The following is a 21,107-nucleotide window of genomic DNA, read 5'->3' on the forward strand; positions in this document are numbered from 1 at the left end:
AGCATCACTATCCACAACAAGTGGGAAGATTCTTGGATACGAGTTATATTTAATTTCTCTTTGAGAAAATAAAGTATTTTTGGATAGATTTTGAATAGAATTATACTTAACAGTGGGCATTAGGCATTTTTTACAAATCCTTCATCATTTGTATAACTCCAGGCCCACATGCTGTGTTTCTGGAAAAAAGCAATGGAAGCTATTTTATTTCATACGTTTATTAGGCTTTTTACAGATATCTACCAGGATTGCTAACGTATTTGTCTGTGTTTGTACACAAAGATTGATCTTGGCATTAAAAGGCATTACAAGAGCGTGGAAGTCTGGTCATAGCTGAAAGTTGTGCTCCATCACACATGAATCCAAACCCAGAAAGGTCTCAAGATGCTACACTCCTGCCTCTGTCCATTATATTTAAACCATAGGAAAATCTACAAAATATTAGGCAAGTTGTATTTTGAGGAGGTAATGAGACACATCACAGGTAATCCTGTCAATAAAAGATCTAAAACTAAAATTTGTCTGTTTAAAGCTGCAGTATGTAACTTTAAAAAAATAATACTTTACATATTTTTTTCTGTGAAAAGATTGACCTCCACCCCCTCCCTGAGCTCCTATTGCAATCTTTAGTAATGCACCGCTCCTGACTAAAAACAGAAAAATCAGAGCCAGGAGGAGGGTCTTAGCACTGTCACTCATCCAAATGTACTTGCTGCTAAATGTGCTAACGGCAGAGAAACAACTCACCGTTGCAGAAAAAGTGTTTATCTACCGTCATTGGTAGCCCTGCTAACTAGCCTTAGCATTCACTACAGGCTCTGTTAGCTGCAGCACAGTGGGCAGAAAGGGGGTTGGAGGGATCAAGGCAATGAGTGGCACCACAAGGAGGGTGATTGACAGCTCTAAGACCCGCCTGATTGGTTGTTTCTAGTTAGTGTTGAGATGGCAGAGCAGATCTAGTGAATCACAGATGTTATATATCATAACATAATAGTATGTTATGTGATATATTGTTTCATAACATACTGTCACCAAATAGTGACAGTTTCAACAAATATGTAAAAAAAAATATTTTTTTATAAAAGTTATATGCTGCAGCTTTAAATCAGCATGTATGACCTATGTGATTGTACTGGTTGATGGTGGTTTGTTTCTGTGTGTCTGGCTGTTAGTAACAATCCATTATGAGCTCCTGCCGCGGGTCCCAGCCAGGCTGAGAGCTAGCAGCAGCAGCTGTCAGGATGTCCTGGAGCAGAGAGAGGGGAGAATTGTAGATGTGGTCACTGCTTTGGGTCAAGATGCTCAGCTTCTCATCTAAATCCAGGAGCCTCAACACCTCACACACATCAACACACTCTGGGTCAGCACTGGCATATATGCCTTCCTTGTCTGCCTCACTGCTAGCTTCAGAAACAACATAGGTGTCCTTCCCCATTGCCTGGATCTTTCTGACCTGCTGCATCACACTGGCTCCAGCCAGTTGACAGAAAACTCTGGTGTCTGCTGCGTTACCCATCACAGGACAAACAACGCCTTGGAGCTTTAGCAGCAGCTGGCAGGCCTTCAGAGCAACAGGTCTGTCACAGTCAACCACACCACACAACAGAGCTGAGACCACTCCCCAATTGACCAAATCCTTTAAGCTGCTGAGCAGGTCTGACTGCTGACCTGCAATGGGAGGTCTGTGGGCTTGGTCAGAGATCACAGCATAGGGATGAGATGGAGAAGGATCCGGAAAGGCTTGGTCCAGGAGCAGCTCTGCCAACTCCAGGGTGTGAAGTTTGACCTCCCAGTCCAGATCAGCGACACCCTGAGAGAGGACGGTCGGCACAGACTGCATGAGGAGCCAGCAGGAGGAAGGCGAGGAACAAGCAGAGAGCCAGGCAATAAAAAACTTCACAGCAGCTCTCCTGGCAAATCCCTCTGAGTCCTGGAAGAGAATTTCCTGCACCTGGGTTACTATGTCCTCCTGGAAGGAACAAAGAACTTCAGATCATTAAAAATGTCACACTGAGAATGTTGGGTGGGATTGTAAAATCAGCTGTTGTTTCTGCCAACCTGCTCCTGTGTTAATGCTGTCCCCTCCTGCCAGCTGGGTGTCAGTGTCTGCGCCAGAGCAGAGATGGAGCTGGCTCTCACATAGCTCTCTGGATCCTGCAGCGCCTTCTTGAGGAGAGGAACCGTAAAGCTGCGGCCACCCAGGAGAACATCTGATGGTTCCGTCTCCTGTTCAGTGAACGACCGGCATGAGGGCGCCTGCCCCAAGTGACCCAGAAACTCCACCGTGGAGTCTCTGGCCTCCCAGCGCATGTCACAAGCACGCTTTCTCACTGCCTGGATGAAACCTAACAGAGAGGAGAGAGGAGATCCTTTCTGTCTACGCGCGCTTCCTGTCACACAGGGACAAATCCAAGAACTGTACCTTCTCTGAGCTGGTCTGTGATGCAGGACAGATCTGGACAAACACCCACCCACTTTATCACAGCCTGGTAGGACTTCTGGAGCACCTGGTGCATAAACACAAAGATATTTCAAAGACATAAAAAATAGGTCATAACAGGCATTTCTTGTATTTTAGTTCTCCACTTTGAAAAACTTTTATGTTGTGATACTTTTCAGAGAGCTTTACTACAGATAAGTAAAGCTCTAGTAAAGCCTTACTAGAGCTTTATGATCATGATCTGGAATTATCCACTGGAAGGGAACTGGATAACCTTCATCTATATCAGCTCTAACTGGTGACCACATGGTCATAAACGCAACAATATGATTTACAGATGGGTCAGAATAAAAAGAGAGGTTTCAATTTGCAATTCCTCCACCAGAGTAAACAACATTTAATCATTTAATCTAGAGACAAGTAAACCAGCAACAGGTATTGGGAGTTGACCTTCCTCAGGGACTCTGTCACTGATCAGATCCAAACATCACTAAGATAAAAACAAAAACAGATCCAACTCGAGCCTCACAGAATACCATAACTATCTTCAATATGCAGAGGAGCACAGATGGGTGGTGAAAGCTAATTCTTAAATAATCAACAGTTCCTCTAGGAATCATTTTGTGGATAACATCAACCTGCCAAGGGACAAGGTATAAAAATGAATCAACAAGTACAGCAGAATCCAGCATAATTACATGTAAATATTCAATTATGTGTCACTAATAGAACAAATTAAACTTAAAATCCTTTAAGTGTTTTCTGAAATGCAGGGGCACCGCCAGGAATCTTGGACCCCATGACAAAAAATTAAATTGGAGCAGAGAGAGGGGAGAAATGTGGGGCTAAATGTGTCCCTGCGCAGCACCTGCTACAGTTTCTTGAATCTATTTGACCCATAAAAAGTAACTGCTTTACTTTTTATGGGTCCATGCAATATATGCAATATAATACATGAATTATATTGCATGTAAAATTCACAAGCAATATTTATTGCTTGTGAATTTTACATGCAACAGTCCACATACAGTATTCAAATAATTTAATAACATTTTTTATAATTATTAGCTTTAGATTACTGAAATGTCTCTCTCCACCAGCAACAGTCATAGGCAACATGCAAAATATACATGAAACAATCCAGACTTCTCAAAAATGCTATAAAGTTGAATTTTCTTCAAGCTGCAGAATATAACTTTAATAAAAAATATGTTTTTTTCATATTTGTTTAAGCAACCAACATGTGCCAGTTTGCTATGAAACAGATAATCTGTGAAAAGATCGATCTCCTCCACCTGCTCCCTGAACTGCTATTGCTTGCTAAAATAATGTAACATTCTGACCAAAAACAACCAATCAGAACCAGGAGGAGGGTCTTAGCGCTGTCATTCATCCTCATATCTAATTTGGCAAATTAGATAAACCAAAGAAAATCCTGCAGGGACCAGGAGGCACTGGATTTAAAGTGAAAGGCATGTTTACAGCAACAACAGTGTTAGTACTGAGGAGGATATTTATGTTGTGAAGGATCTTTGTACATCATTGCTGAGTGGGCGTGCTGCAATAGCATTAAAATTGGTTGCACAGGTAAATCAAATAGGTTTGGACTCCATTGATGCTGTGAAGCAGGAGTTTCCTAAACTTTTCACAGGACTAGGACTGATGGAGGGCGAGTATAACATTGTTCTGTCACCAGATGCGCAGCCTTTCTCCCTCTCAACGCCGAGGCAAATATCCCTCCCCCTACTGCCTTAGGTTAAAGAGGAGCTCAACCGTATGCAGCAGGAAGGAGTCATCACCAAAGTGGAGGAACCAACGAACTGGGGACTATGGTGGTTGTTCCCAAGAGGTCGGGCAAGGTGAGGATATATATTAATCTCACAGAACTGAATAAATATGTCATGAGAGAAAAACATCCACTCCCATCAGTAGAGCACACGCTCAGACAGCTAGCAGGAGCAAAAGTGTTCTCCAAATTGGACGCCAATGCTGGTTTCTGGCAGATTCCACTGTCAAGGAAGTCTTCCCTGCTCATCACCTTCATTACACCTTTTGGGCGCTATTGGTACAATCGGCTCTGCTTTGGGATTTCATCGGCACCAGAGCACTTCCAGAAACTCATGACACGGATTCTAGAGGGCCTGGATGGAGTCCTTTGTCAGATGGATGATGTCCTCATCTGGGGGTCGACGCAGCAGGAGCACGATGAAAGACAGAGGAAAGCACTGTTTCGACTCCAAGAGGCGAATGTAACGCTAAATGACAAATGTGAGTTTTCTAAACGCAGCATAAAGTTCGTGGGACAAGTCATTGATGCATCAGGAGTCAGTCCAGACCTGGATAAAGTGAGTGCTATAAGAGCCATGGAGGAGCCAAGAAATATAAACGAGGTGAGACGCTTCCTGGGTATGGTGAACCATCTTGGGAAGTTCCTACCCCACCTAGCAGAGAAAACCCGACCTTTGAGAGATCTTCTGAAATCAAACATTTGGTCATGGGGTCTACCACAGCAACAAGCTTTTGACGCTATTAAAACAGATCTGACAACACCACCAGGACTAGCATTGTATGACCCGAATGCAGAAACGTGTGTCAGCAGATGCATCATCGTGTGGACTCGGTGCAGTTCTTCTCCAGAAACATGCTGATACAGGATGGAGGCCAGAGGCATATGCATCACGGTCTCTCAGCAACACAGAGCAGAGGTACACTCAGATTGAGAAAGAGGCTCTCGCTTCAACATGGGCCTGTGAGAGGATCGCAGAGTTTCTTTTTTTTCCCTCCAGGGGTTCTTTTTGTGGGCTCTAGTGTCCCTTATTCAAAAGGGACTGACACTTCCTGTCAGTCTACTTATTTGAAAGTAGACTGGCAGTCTACTTTCGAAACCGATCATAAGCCGTTCGCCCGCTGCTGGGGTCGAAGAGTCTAAACAAGCTTCTTCCTCGCATATAGCGACTGCGAATGCAACTAATGAGATTTTCTTACAGTATTTCCCATGTGGCTAGCAAATACTCTATTGAGAAAGATTTCCAGCCTTATCTGCCATTTTTAGGTGAACTTACTGTTCAAAATGGCCTACATCTTTATGGTAGCAGAATAGTGATTCCAGCTTCTCTCAGAAAGTACATTCTATCGAAGCTACATGAGGGTCACTTGGGGATAACTAAATGTAGAGAAAGGGCCAAAAACTCAGGTCTGAGCAGCGAGCTCATTAAGCTGTTGGAGACCTGTGACACTTGTTGCTGTGAGAGAACTAAACACAAAGAACCACTACTGCCCACTGAATTCCCACAAAGACCATGGGTCATGGTGGGAGCTGATCTTTTCCAGTTTAAAGACAAACAATATTTGGTGATTGTGGATTATTTCTCCAGATGTTTTGAAGTTGCAAACTTACTTCCACAGCATCTAAGGGAGTGATTGAACACTGTAAGTCCATCTTTGCACGCCATGGCATACCAGTGTGTCTCCGTTCTGATAATGGGACACAGTTTGCTTCGGATTCCTTCAGAAGATTTGCACAAGAATGGGGCTTCAGTCATAAAAGATCCAGCCCAAATTTTCCTCAGTGCAACGGGGAGGCTGAGAGCTTTCAGGACTATCAAGACTCTCCTTAAAAAGGCAAGGGATCCATATCTTGCTCTTATGGCCTACCGTTCTGCTCCATTAGCGAATGGATTCAGTCCGACTGAGCTTCTCATGGGAAGGAGGATAAGGACAACTGTTCCTGTTACTCAGTCGCAGCTAACGCCAAAGAATATTGATATGGAAAAGCTGAGGACTGCAGAAAACAACTATAGACAGAAACAAAGACAAAACTACAACTGGAGGCCCCGGGCCCGCAACATGTCACTCCTACATGTGACATGTTCAGAAGGTGTGGGTGACAGATTTGCAAACCAGAGGAACAATAGTGTCTGGAGCAGGATCACCTCGATCCTACATCATTGAGACACCCAGAGGCATGCTGAGAAGGAATAGCTACCACCTTGCACACACTCCTGGAACAACTGAAACATTTGCTGTTCCACCTGAAACTTCTGCTGTTCCACAAGAGACATTACCTGAAGAAAATCCTCACAATTCTCCACACACACCTGATCCAGATGAAGACCAGCAGGAGGTGAGCAATCAGACTCCACCACCTGAGAGTCGAGTTTCACTGAGAAGTAGGAGACACAAAGCCTATCTGGATGATTCTATTTGTTCATAGGAACTGAGTGAGTTTCCTGCATGGGGCAGAATAATCCCCACATTCAGATAGAGGACTTGGGTAGTCCACCCCTTCCTCTTAGTAGCTAAAGTTAAATGTTTTAGAGATTACTTTAATGTTCTGAGATTTACATATCGTAGTTCTAAGGCTGAACTGTGACTGGAAAGATTTTTAAGTTTGTGCACTGTTAGTGTAAAATAGATAAATAAACAGTAATGACAAGTTAAAGTTCTAGCACATTCTACTGTGGAAAAGTACTAGTAAGATACTAAGTTAATCTTTGGTATTCCACAGGATGCATCTTTCTGGTGTGATTTAAGTTTACATTTCTACATGTTCTTATATAAACCCTCATAACATATCCCATTCAGAAAGGGGGATGTAATATCAGGCTATCAGTGGATAGGAGCCTTTGTGCTGTATTGTGTTCGGGGGTGGAGCAGAATAAAAGAGTACCTGCTAAGATGGAGATGTGTCCCGCGTGCTTCTATGTAGCCTCAAGACTTTATTAAATATACATATCAGAGAACAGAACAAAAGGTACTGGGACAAGTTCAATATACACTCAACAAAAATATAAAAGCAACACTTTTGTTTTTGCTCCCATTTTTCATGAAATGGACTCAAAGATTTAAATTCATTCCAGATAAACAATATTACCATTTCTTTCAAATGTTGTCCACAAATCTGTCTAAATGTTTGATAGTGAGCACTTCTGCTTTGCTGAGAAAATCCATCCCACCTCATAGGTGTGCCACACCAAGATGCTGATCTGACATCATGATTAGTGTACAGGTGTACCTTATACTGCCCACAATAAAAGGCCACTCTGAAATGTGCAGTTTTGTCTCACAGCAAAATGCCACCATGTCGCAAGCATTGAGGGAGAGTGCAATTGGCATGCTGACTGCAGGAATGTCAACCAGATCTGTTCCTCGTGCATTGAATGTTCATTTCTCCACCATAAGCCATCTTCAAAGGAGTTTCAGAGAATATGGCAGTACATCCAACCGGCCTCACAACCGCAGACCAGGTGTAACCACACCAGCCCAGGACCTCCACATCCTGCAGGTTCACCTCCAAGATCATCTGAGACCAGCCACTCAGACAGTTGCTGAAACAATCGGTTTGCATAACCAAAGAATTTCTGCACAAACTGTCAGAAACCGTTTCAGGGCAGCTCAACTGCATGTTCGTCGTCCTCATCGGGGTCTTAACCTGCTACCGTAACAGACTTGAGTGGGCGAATGCTCACATTCGATGGCGTCTGGACCGTTGGAGAGGTGTTCTCTTCACCGATGAATCTCGGTTTACATTGTTCAGGGCGGATGGCAGACAGTGTGTGTGGTGTGGGTGAGTGCTTTGCTGATGCCAATGATCCTGAGGCCCATTGTTGTGCCATACATCCATGAACATCACCTCATGTTTCAGCAAGATAATGCATGGCCCCATGTTGCAAGGATCTGTACACAATTCTTAGAAGCTGAAAATGTCCCAGTTCTTGAATGGCCAGCATACTCACCGGACATGTCACCCATTGAGCATGTTTGGGATGTGCTTGACCGGCGTCTACCAGTTCCCACTAATATCCAGCAACTTCGCACAGCCATTGAAGAGGAGTGGACCAACATCCCACAGGCCACAATTGACAATCTGATAAACTCTATGGGAAGAAGGTGTGTTGCACTGCATGAGGCAAATGGTGGTCACACCAGCTACTGACTGGTTTTGAGTCCCCAGACCCCCAATAAAGCAAAAAAAAAAAAAAAAAAAGCACATTTCAGAGTGGCCTTTTATTGTGGGCAGTACAAAGTACACCTGTACATTAATCATGATGTCAGATCAGCATCTTGGTGTGGCACACCTGTGAGGTGGGATGGATTATCTCAGCAAAGCAGAAGTGCTCACTATCAAACATTTAGACAGATTTGTGGACAACATTTGAAAGAAATGGTAATATTGTTTATCTGGAATGAATTTTAGGTCTTTGAGTCCATCTCATGAAAAATGGGAGCAAAAACAAAAGTGTTGCGTTTATATTTTTGTTGAGTGTATGAATATTTTGGTAATTTCTTTTTCCTTAATTTATTAAATGCTAGTGAAACGGAGGCAAACCATAGTCTGTAGCTAAGCTAACTATGCTAAATGGTTGATAATCTCACACAGTCTACCTACCTCTCAGAGAAAAACTGGGTTACAAATTGACACTTTTACCTTTTTCTCTCTCCCTCTTTCTATCTTCTATTTTATTTTATGAAAACCTGATTTTATCATTTTTCTTAGCAGCATAATAACCACCACAGTCATTCTTGTCTTCTACTGACTGCTGCTGAACATCGTCACCGTCAAACCTCCAAAAAGGAACAAACCATTTCATAAAGATCCAGGGGGGTTCAGGGCAAATATGGATGTGTGTTTTTTTGGTCTGGGAGGGGGAACATAAAATTTTTACAACTAAAAACAATCTTAGAAAACACAAGATGATTAATTTTGTAATTGACAGGGCCCCACTTTTTTACATTTCTGTGAGCCCTTGCTGAAATGTGACTAGTGTCAAACGTACACAAACTTACAGATGGGTCAGATGAAGGACTATTTAAATATGCAGTCAGAACTTTGAAGACGTCAACCAGAACCATCTTCACTCCTGAGAAAAAACAAAAACAGGAAGAATATAAACCTACAGAACTCAGTCAGCTTTTGTTTTGCATGAAGTACCAGAACATTTTAAAATATCACACAAAGTGCTTCAAATATCTTACAAACAAAGGAACAAAACAACCAAACAACCACAGCGGAAAATACCAGATTGGATATTTAAAATGCAAATAACCCCAAATTAAGCCCATTTGCTGTATCCCCTTTTTAGCACTTATTGTTTTTATTTTGTTTTATTTGTATAATATATGGCTGACTTCCGGTTTTTGATTTTATGCCTTTATTTTGATAAGACAACTTCCGCTGTTTAAGTTATAGGAGGGCAGCTTAACAGAAAAGAACAGACGACAAGTTGTAACAACGTTGTTAAAACGTAGCTGTTATTAGCGGCCCAACTGATAGAGGTACAAGGTATGTTTATATTATAAATAAGGATATTTCTGTTATGAGAGGCCCAATAGGCCAAAACTTACAAACTCTCTCATGTGTACAATCAAACTCTCTTACTGTCATTTCCGGAGCTGCCTCTTTGGAAATGAGACGGCACCAGTTACGGCACCCTCCTTTACAAGCTTCTTTCAAAATAAAGCTCACCTCCGGTTTATGTTTCATTCACTTTAAGCTTCTTTCCAGCGACTTCTATCTCTTTAGGGTGACACTGGGACACCTCTAGAAGACACCCAGCAATTGCCATCCACATCTGAAGTGTCATTTCAAATTAAAGCCCATCAAAAGAAGAAATTTGTAATTGGTTTATTGTTAAGTTTTCTCCCTATATATTAACTTTGTGTTTTTCTTCAGCTAAATAATTAGTGGATACTTTAGTTTGATCTGAACTTCAGATTTTGATTACCAAAAAAGAATGACTTAGTCATTTTTATTTTAATAAAAGTTTGAGGCAACAAAGCTGAATTTGCAAATTTGGCTTCACCTGGGGCTTCTGATTCTGGAAATAGCTAAAAGGCCACTCTACTTGATTTCACACTATCCTGAGCATCTATAATTTGCTCTACTTTAAAAACCAAAACCACAGACATTTCAAAGTTGGACTAGAATATTCTAAACTAGCAGAATATATATAAACAAATGTGTGATTTGTGAAACCTTTCTTTGATTTATGAAACTTCATGGGAGGTTCATATTAGTACTACTTATCCATCTTCTATACACCAGGGACAAAGGGCTAACGTTCCGGGCGAGAGGCGGGGTCACCCTGGACAGGTCGCCAATCTGTCGCAGGGCAACACAGAAAACATACAGGACAAACAACCATTCACACTCACACCTAGGGAGAATTTAGAGAGATCAATTAACCTGACAGTCATGTTTCTGGACTGTGGGAGGAAGCCAGAGAACCCGGAGAGAACCCACCATGCACAGGGAGAACATGCAAACTCCATGCAGAAAGACCCCGGGCCAGGAATCGAACCCAGGACCTTCTTGCTGCAAGGCAGCAGCTCTACCAACTGCACCACTGTAATACTACTTACCTTTGGAACGCATTAAAGCACTCCAGTTCCAAAACTACTACAACTCAACAAAACAAACATGGGTATGATTCTTAAGTATTAATAGCTGAATAATTAAAACAATTTGTGAATTGGGAAAACTTCATCTGATTTATGAAACTTCATATCTGGCCATATCAGTTATTTTTGTTTCTTGTCCTGAACTGCAAGTCTAACATCATCAAATCTGGATGACATTTGGTGGGTATCTTCTAGAGCTGTCCCTGAAGTGAGAGTAGTCACTGGTAACAAATGATTTATGGAATCAGAAAGATTTTTTGCCTGTCAAATGTCACCAATTTTGATTGAGGTTACACATTTGTGGTTTACAGGATTTTTCCACACACAATATATTTTAATTTATTTTCAGATACATAATTTTGTTTTGAAAATTAATTAACACAAAGCTTTTAAAAGTTTACAGCTGCTAGAAACAAACTTAAAGTGTGAATCAAACAGAAACTGGAGGTAAGCTTTTATTTTGAAAGAAGGTTGTGAGTTTTGGCCCATTGGCCTCTCATTTTCAATAACTGATTGGTTGAAATTGTAAATTTGTTTTATTGTATATGAATACTAGTATAGCTTTTGAATAAGAGTTGATATTTTAGTAGTGAATGTTATTTTTGTTTCAAACGTTACTGTTGTAAAGTCATATTTTGGTAGCTTACACTGTCTTTTCTTTGTGTGTCTGTACATACAGCTCTTTTTGTGAAATTCCAATAAACCTCACTGTTCATCAGTAAAGCCACAGTCCTTCCTTTGGGGGGAAGGGGGTCTGCTACATGAAACAATACTTAAATAATATACATATTATTTATATAGTCCCTCTTCAAAATTATACCTAGAGTGTTGCATTGATTCTTTCATGTTTAAGAAATCCTTTAATCTCCATAGCAACAATTTAGCTGTGCAAAACTCCTGGGTGGACCTAGCCCCACCTTCAAGGCTCAGCTCTGAGGCTGTGGTAGCTTGGGAGCTTCTGCCTCCCAGAAATCCCCTCCTGACACCCCCTCAATCAGCTCCTTCAGACTAGCCAGAAGCAATTAGCAAACATCTGTTGGAACTACACATCAGTTGAGCTCATAGGAACTACCTCTCAGTGAAATGCTAAGAAATTTCTGAAAACATTGTTAAAGGTCTAATCAAGGAGCCATGTTGTGATGACTTCCTGTAGGTGGAGTTTAAGAAAGAGCAGGAAGTTTTAAAGAGACAGAGGCCCAATTTCCAGGTTTTACAAAGTCAGATTTCTTTTAAGTCATATTGGAGATTTATTGCATTTTTAATAATGGCACGATGTGCCTAGAAAATACATAATCAATTGCAAATTTATTGACGGAATCTGACTATGTTGTGTTTTTATTGTTGATTCTATGTTGCATTGTATTTTTGTGTTTGATTTGATGTAAAGCACTTTGAAATGCCTTGCTGCTGAAATGTGCTATACAAATAAAATTTGATTGATTGATTGATTGATTGATAATACCACCCCTTTAAGCTTGGTAAAACCTGCCTGTTGCTGCTTTCCCTCTCAGATAACTCACTAGCTTGTATACAGAGCGACAGAGAAGAGATGTTGGATGCTTTGCTGTGTTTGGAAGAGTCAGAGTTTTACCTGCACTCTTGCTGAGCACTAACAGAGCCTCCAGGGCACATTTCTGAACTTTGCTGTTTCCTGTAATAAATCTGACAACTTCAACACAGCCAGCAGATGAAGATGAGGAGTCCACGCAGCACAGCCTCAGTAACATCAAAACTGCAGTAACAATTTGCCTCTGAGGACAGGGGAGGCGGTCTGAAGCCTGGGGAGGAACAGATCCAAGTATGACAGTTTCAACATGGAATAAAGATAACTGATGCTCCTTTTATCTGCTGATTTTACTCACCATTAGTGTGATCTGAGGTATGTTTGATAGACATACACAAATTATGGAGATGCAGCTTTTCCTCTTAAGCTGCTCAGTTATTAAAATTCGAAGCTCTTCTGCAGGATTCGACAACATGCTCTTAAAGGGAGTTAATAAACATTTATTACATATGTAAAAACACACACCAATGTTGTTTGTCACCTGTGGAGTTCTCATCCAGTAAGGAGACACCAGTAACGATGTCCAGGGGTAGCAGCAGGACTCGAGCAGAGTGGGCAGAGAGGGCGGGATCACTGGACACAGAGGAAGATAGACCAGATAGCAGGTTCTACTTTAACAAGAAAATCAAAGGTTTTCTAGTTTACTGCTACACTCACCTTTGGTGGCTGTGTAGCACAGCAGCTGCAGCCTGCATAACATTGGCAGGCTTCTTCATGTTCAACATAAACCACAAAAGTTGGATGAGTCGCTGCTTTGAGACAGAATCGTCCCTGAGACCACTGTGCAAATAAACATAATCCATTCATTAAAATTTAACAGAAGGACATTAGTTTCAATGATCTGTTTCTTCTTTATGAATTCTGAAAAATCTCTGCTTAAAACAAAATTATTCATTTTTAAGCACTTTAAAGTTTGACGTGGAGTTGTTAAAACACATTTATAGTCAGAATTTAAGTCTGATGTTTTTTTTGTGTAAGCTTGAGTGTGGAAAGAAACTGGTCCAGCTTCATTCATTGTAATTATTTTTTAAGAAAAGTTTTTTAGTTGAAAAAATATTTTCATATTCTACAGTGACAAGTGTATACAATATTTAAATACCCTAACAGATGACTCCCACTCTCCTCTAGGAGATACAGTTCTACAGCCTATTTGAGGTCTTTCAAGGTTTTTTCTTTGAACTATTCTTTTTTGCTGTGTTTTCTCACACCACCATATCTGACTAATCTTATTTAAACTCTTTAAAACAAATTTCAAGGTCTTCACTCTCTAAAACTGTGAAAATGAAAAACTATCTTCCCCCAGAGTGCTGCAGAAAGCCCATAGCTTTGTCACTTCAAAGCTGGATTATAGTAGGACTACACATAATGTATCTAAAATATCTTCATCATAACAGTCCAGCTAGTATGCATTTCCCAAAGAACTGCTTTGACTGCAATAAATGTTAGCTTATCCACTCAGCCTCGCTATGGCCACAACATGTTTGATTGCAGCATAGAAAGTTTTAGAAGGTAAATAAAGGATCTGTACAATGAAGGATCTGATGAAATTACAGAGAGATCTTATTTCTCTGATTTTAGCTTCCCATCCCTGATGTGATTGATCCATATGGTCCTAAGAGAGTACTTCACTCCCAGACTGCTGTTTTACTGCTGCTTCCTGAAGGTACTAGCAGTAGAATGAGAGGACGATCTTTTTAGTTCTCAGGCTTCTCTCCTCTGGAAGCAGACAGGCTCTCTGAAAACTTTTAAGACTAGGCAGAAAACTTTCCTTTTTGATGAATCTTAGTCTAGTTAGACTGGCTTCAGTTATGCTAAGCTATCTGTATTTATGTTTCTGTAAGCAGGGGTGCCCAAAGTGGGTCCTCGAGGGCCAACATCTTGTATTTTTTAGTTCACTCCCTGGTTTAATGCACCTGGATCCAATGATGGCTCATTAGAAGAACACTGATATGCTGAAAAGGTTGTTAGTTCCACCAGAGAGAGAACTAGAACATGGAGGATGCTGGCCTTCCAGGACCCACTTTGGGCACCACTGTTCTAAAGGCTTAACTTTTTCAGGATTTTTGATATTTAACAATTTAATCTTCTTTTTTTTTCCACTGTTTTAGTGATACTTTGTTTCTCAGTTTTCTTTTATCTAGCTCACTAGAGGCGAGGTATAAAGACATTAGGGGAGGATTGATACTTTTGCACAGTACCCTGCACAAGAGGTTCACAGGTATGAGATTTTTTGATATCTATATATATATATATATATATATATATAGATAGATACAATTTATATTTACCCAGAAGATAATTTTCCTTTTTTTGGTCTGGTATCAGAATTTAGGCAATTGGTTTAACTAGATGAAATACATGTGCTTCAGTGAACTGTGTTTATTGACTTCCAACTATCTCAGTACTGTACAGCATAAAGCTTGCCTTTAGCTTATAGGATACACTAGCAAGTTAGCTACAGGGCTAAAACAGATCTAATGTAGATCGAATGCTGCTGCTTTAATGCTAGAGCAGAGACTGCTAGCTGCATTCAACAGCAGTTCAACACCTGACTAAATGATCTCACCTGTTTGCAGCCAGGATGACGTCCATGAGAGGAACTGTGAGCTGACTGCAGCTTGTTATCACTAGTTCCTCCAAAGAGTTCATGACAGCCAGCAGCAGTGTGTCCCTCAGAGGAGGCCCGACTCGGACCAGGAGCATGGCCAGTAGCCTGAGGATCTGCTGGCTTCCAGAAAGCTGTGAAATTTCCTTCAGAACCACTGATTTGTTCAGATATTCAGAGACCTTGGTGATGATACCACTGTAATTCTGGGTGGTTTCCACACTCACACTGTTGTGTTCTAAGTCTTTATTTTTTGAACCATTATGACCCACAGAGGTTAGAGACTGACAGAGAAGCAGGACCTGAGCGAGTGTCTGATTGGCAGCTGAAGCAACAAAAAGGCTTGAGTCTGTCTGAAGTTGAAGGAGTGGTTCAATAAGATCTGCAGACAATAAAGGAACACGTCAGTCTTTTTGTGAAAATCTTGTTAAGCAAAGTGAACAAAAGAAGGTCAAATGTCCTACATGATGAATTACCTGCTTGCGCAAAAAAACAGAGAGCTTCTGAGTGCTGCAGAATCATCTTTAGACCCTGGATCCAGCCAATCCGCAGACACGGATCCTCCCAAAGTCCTGCCTCTTGCCAGTGATGAGGATTAAAGACCAGTTTCAATACAGAGCACTCCTGCACATTAGAGTGAGTAATGGAGGGATGAAAGAAAGGGATACCAGGTCGGGGGCTGTTCAAATTCTTTAGTCGTACCTTCAGAACTTTAAAGCCATCTTCAGAAGCACCGATCAAGCCAGTGAGCTTCAGAGTGAAAGAAAGGATGCTGGAGCCTGAGGCGTAGTTAAAGGCCACCTTGGAGACGAAATCAACCAGACATGGACATGCCTCCAACAGAGATGCCCCTTAATGAAGTGAAAAAACACAGACAAAAACACAGACAAGTTGAAATTGAACAGAAAACCTGTTTTGTGACACTACAACTAAATACATCAATGATTTTTTTGTTGAATTTTATGTGATCGATCTGCACATTCCCTGCCCCGACTCCCGTCTTTGATTTTTATTGCAAAAAAAATTACAAAGAGAATCGTAAAATTCTGAAGGGACTGATCAATGTAAAAGATGTTCAATATTATTTTATCTTAAGTAGTACTTATTGAATGAAGTGACTGTTATCAATATTTTAATGGTTTGTTAATGGATTTGATCAATTCAAAGACAATATTCATAATCTTGTTGTGGTCCAAAATGAAAATGAATTTGAAACCTCTGATTCTGCCTGTATGTTTGGGATTAAATCGTTTAGCTGGAAGCGTGGAAGGCGAGTCTCAACGTTAGTCTTAATACCTCTCTCTCATACTAAGTCTTGCCAACTGCAAACTGTGTTTTTTATGCCTTCTTTCAACCTTCACTGTTTATATAGACTAGTTTTTCTCCTGAAAGATTCTCCCTGCTCAGCTGTGGATTTCTGAATATATTTTGATGGAATCCATTTTCTAATCAGGTAACTTTCAAAACCATTTTAATTAAGGGAACTAGAAAATTCCTGAAGAAATTTAACTGGGGCCTGCCAAAGTGTGCCCGTCGGTTTGGACCCAGCGTTGTGATGCTAAGAATTAGCATCAATGCTAAAGAAAGCTGCAATGTAATCAATAGCATGTGGAGAATCACAAGAATGTTAAGTAAGCTGGACATGCAACATTCAGTATGATAAAGTAAGTGTATTAGCTAAAATGAGCAAATATGCTAATGTAAGCATAAATACTTTCAGTAGCATGTGGGGTATCATTAGAATGTTTACTGTCATTTACTTACTCCATTAAGTATACTAAACATGGCTAATAAGTCTGAAAAATAGAAAATAGCTTATTTAAGCTAAAAGGCTAATGCTAATCAACTGCCTTGCTGCGCAAGGCAGTTCCCTAACCTCGGATAAACAGATAATGCAGAATGATATCACTGCACATACTCTTTGCGTGCACTGTCCAGAGGGGCATTTTGAGGCTTTTATTTTGAAAATTTCAGTAAGCTTCATATTAAATGCCCACACTAATCCAATGTGTAAGAGTGCTTTGGATAAACCAGTCACATAAAGCCAAAAAGAGCAATTACATGATGTAAAAATTCCCAAGGCTTTTATTTTGAAATTTTTGTTAAGCTTCATTTGAAAGGGTCAAAGTCATCCCATGTGTAACAGTCATTGGATTAAATCAGTCATATAACGCTCAAAAAAGCAATGACCTGATGTAAAAATTTTCAAGGGCTTTTATTTTGAAATTTTCAGTAAGCTTCATTTCATAGGGCTAGACTCATCCCATGTGTAACAGTGACAGGGTTAAATTAGTTATATACAGCCCATAGCAGCAAGTTTTTCTAAAGGCCAGCTCAGTCCTCCTCTGTTTTAACTGAACTAGTAGTTCGAACTACAGTGATGCGTATTTGTAGTCCTCAGCAGCTCTCCCTGCTCTGGGTTCCGTTGCCATGGTAAATAATCCTCTCTGCCAGCTGTGAGTGAGACATCCAGGGGGAGACAATTCTCTGTTTGAGCCAGCCAGTTTGACTAAAAAAAGCATTGCAAAAAACTGTTTCCCGTTCGGGAACCGTAATACATATTCGAAAACCGTTTGAAGCATATGAGAGGGCTATTTGTCGTCTCACATAGTCCCGCCATTTATATCTCTACCTCACTCACAGTATTAACAGCGATGAGATAAAAAAAGTGTGTGCCAAGGTCTGTAATTTTTCAGAAATACATGGAAGTGAATCAGTGAGATCTGTCTGCTACCCTGGCGCATGACTTTGCTCTGAAGCACCTGGAGAGAAAACTGTAAGCGCTAGATAATTTTTGAAAACATTTGACCGGAGCAGGCACGCTGATCAATGTCATGACCAAGTTTGATACCAATCATGCAATATTTGTGAGCGTGAGGGCGAGGTAATAAATGATTTGGGGTCAAAATGTCGCTCTGACTCTCACTCTAGCGGAGCGGCCTTCACACTCTGATTTTTCCAAAAATCAAAAACTTTGGGTCGCTTAGAAAGAAGTTGTGGACAAACCATAATACATATTGACGTGCTGTCTTCACTTTAAAAGAGATCACGGACGTATCTACAAAATGAAGTTTGAATGGCGTTTCTACATAAAGTTATGACACAGAAAATCCTCAAAAATAGGGTATTTTCAGGATTTACTGGTTGCCTCATCCCCTTGACGACGAGAGATGCACCTGGTGAGCTCGTTAGTGATTTTGGGGTCGTTTTTTGCTTTTTACGTCGCCATGGTAACTCCAAATCCCACCAAAAGTAATAGCACACCTCACGGGATCGAGCCGCACGTTTTGATACCACTTTTGTGGGTGGGCTCATGTGATGACGCATTCACGGTGACGGAAGAATAAGTTAAGAACTAGAAAATTCCTGAAGAAATTTAACTGGGGCCTGCCAAAGTGTGCCCGTCGGTTTGGACCCAGCGTTCTGATGCTAACAATTTGCATCAATGCTAAAGAAAGCTGCAATGTAATCAATAGCATGTGGAGAATCACAAGAATGTTAAGTAAGCTGGACATGCAACATTCAGTATGATAAAGCAAGTGCATTAGCTAAAATGAGCAAATATGCTAATATAAGCATAAATACTTTCAGTAGCATGTGGGGTATCATTATAATGTTTACTGTCATTTACTTACTCCATTAAGTATACTAAACATGGCTAATAAGTCTGAAAAATAGAAAATAGCTTATTTAAGCTAAAAGGCTAATGCTAATGAACTGCCTTGCTGCGCAAGGCAGTTCCCTAACCTCGGATAAACAGATAATGCAGAATGATATCACTGCACCGCCTCGTGATGCACTGTCCAGAGGGGCATTTTGAGGCTTTTATTTTGAAATTTGCAGTAAGCTTCATATTAAATGCCCACACTAATCCAATGTGTAAGAGTGCTTTGGATAAACCAGTCACATAAAGCCAAAAAGAGCAATTACATGATGTAAAAATTCCCAAGGCTTTTATTTTGAAATTTTGTTAAGCTTCATTTGAAAGGGTCAAAGTCATCCCATGTGTAACAGTCATTGGATTAAATCAGTCATATAACGCTCAAAAAGCAATGACCTGATGTAAAAATTTTCAAGGGCTTTTATTTTGAAATTTTCAGTAAGCTTCATTTCAAAGGGCTAGACTCATCCCATGTGTAACAGTGACAGGGTTAAATTAGTTATATACAGCCCATAGCAGCAAGTTTTTCTAAAGGCCATCTCAGTCCTCCTCTGTTTTAACTGAACTAGTAGTTCGAACTACAGTGATGCGTATTTGAAGTCCTCAGCAGCTCTCCTGCTCTGGGTTCCGTTGCCATGGTAAATAATCCTCTCTGCCAGCTGTGAGTGAGACATCCAGGGGGAGACAATTCTCTGTTTGAGCCAGCCAGTTTGACTAAAAAAAGCATGGCAAAAAACTGTTTCCCGTTCGGGAACCGTAATACATATTCGAAAACCGTTTGAAGCATATGAGAGGGCTATTTGTCGTCTCACATAGTCCCGCCATTCATATCTCTACCTCACTCACAGTATTAACAGCGATGAGATAAAAAAAGTGTGTGCCAAGGTCTGAAATTTATCAGAAATACATGGAAGTGAATCAGTGAGATCTGTCTGCTACCCTGGCGCATGACTTTGCTCTGAAGCACCTGGAGAGAAAACTGTAAGCGCTAGATAATTTTTGAAAACATTTGACCGGAGCAGGCACGCGTATCAATGTCATGACCAAGTTTGATACCAATCATGCAATATTTGTGAGCGTGAGGGCGAGTTAAAAAATGATTTGGGGTCGAAATTTCACTCTGACTCTCACTCTAGCGGAGCGGCCTTCACACTCTGATTTTTCCAAAAATCAAAAACTTTGGGTCGCTTAGAAAGAAGTTGTGGACAAACCATAATACATATTGACGTGCTGTCTTCACTTTAAAAGAGATCACGGACGTATCTACAAAATGAAGTTTGAATGGCGTCTCTACATAAGGTTATGACGACACAGAAAATCCTCAAAAATAGGGTATTTTCAGGATTTACTGGTTGCCTCGTCCCCTTGACGACGAGACTTGCACCTGGTGAGCTCGTTAGTGATTTTGGGGTCGTTTTTTGCTTTTTACGTCGCCATGGTAACTCCAAATCCCACCAAAAGTAATAGCTCCCTTCCCGGGAACGAGCCGCACGTTTTGATACCACTTTTGTGGGTGGGCTCGCAGCGGTACGAGCCGCATTAACGGTAACGGAAGAATAATAAATAATACGTATTAAAGAAACATTCTATTGGGTGTAGAACAATAGGTGCCTGCCATGCAATGCATGGAGGCAGTGACTGACTTGCTTCGCAAGTCAGTCACTGCTCTCCTTATGCATTGCTATGGGCAGGCCCCAATAATAATAAAGAAACATTCTATTGGGTGTAGAACAATAGGTGCCTGCCATGCAATGCATGGAGGCAGTGACTGACTTGCTTCGCAAGTCAGTCACTGCTCTCCTTATGCATTGCTATGGGCAGGCCCCAATAAAAGTAAAGGGAGCTAGATACAAAATACCACACTTTTCAGATTTATTTTTATTACTACGATTTAAAAAAAAAAAAAAAAAAAAAAAAAAGAAATTCAAGGGGTACAGACAGTTCTGGAACTGAATGACAACTTTAATTCTATTATGACATTTTTATATAGATAGGTCTAAGCTAGGAGAATGTTGGTTTTACTGACCGGTCTGTGCGATGGTTGTAAACCAGTCCAGTAATTTCTCGAGACTGGTGTCATCGGGGAGAGAGCTTCCTGACACCAACAGAACTCCACAGACACGGGGCAGGATGGAAACACATTGGCTGTCCATGTCTTTATAACGTTATCTATCTATCTATTAAATTTGAGTTAGAAGTTATACAGACTTTCGGTTTAACTCCGAAAGCTAAAGATAGCTAAAACACGTCTTCGTTTGATATGTTTCATTCAGCCTAAGCTCGACATTTTCTCGCGGGAACTGAACTCGCATTGACCAACAAAACGGCGAAACACTTTGTAGATTTATAAGTACCTGGAGGGTACCCTAAGTATGGTGATACCTACCCATCATTTTAACTTACAGATCTGGGTTTTCTTCGCAGCGCTCCCACGCGC

General features: G+C 40.8%; 1 protein-coding gene across 2 annotated transcripts; it reads right to left on the reverse strand.

The window, feature by feature from the left end:
• Positions 1-202: 202 nt before the first annotated feature.
• brat1 (BRCA1-associated ATM activator 1) lies at positions 203-21,003 on the reverse strand. Of its 2 annotated transcripts, XM_044113798.1 has the most exons (12): positions 20,697-20,989; positions 15,712-15,860; positions 15,486-15,633; positions 14,971-15,391; positions 13,062-13,184; positions 12,886-12,977; positions 12,703-12,800; positions 12,432-12,618; positions 9,227-9,300; positions 2,423-2,507; positions 2,059-2,345; positions 203-1,969 (listed from the first exon to the last, which is right to left on the reverse strand). In XM_044113798.1, the coding sequence occupies exons 1-12, from the start codon at positions 20,821-20,823 to the stop codon at positions 1,169-1,171; spliced, it is 2,592 nt and encodes an 863-aa protein (XP_043969733.1). In that variant the 5' UTR covers positions 20,824-20,989; the 3' UTR covers positions 203-1,168. The 2 variants fall into 2 exon arrangements, with proteins under 2 accessions (XP_043969733.1, XP_043969732.1); XM_044113797.1 differs by having other exon boundaries at positions 15,486-15,860; positions 20,697-21,003.
• Positions 21,004-21,107: the final 104 nt, after the last annotated feature.

This window comes from Gambusia affinis, linkage group LG04, assembly GCF_019740435.1.
Source record: "Gambusia affinis linkage group LG04, SWU_Gaff_1.0, whole genome shotgun sequence".
In the NCBI taxonomy this organism is placed as follows: domain Eukaryota; kingdom Metazoa; phylum Chordata; class Actinopteri; order Cyprinodontiformes; family Poeciliidae; genus Gambusia; species Gambusia affinis.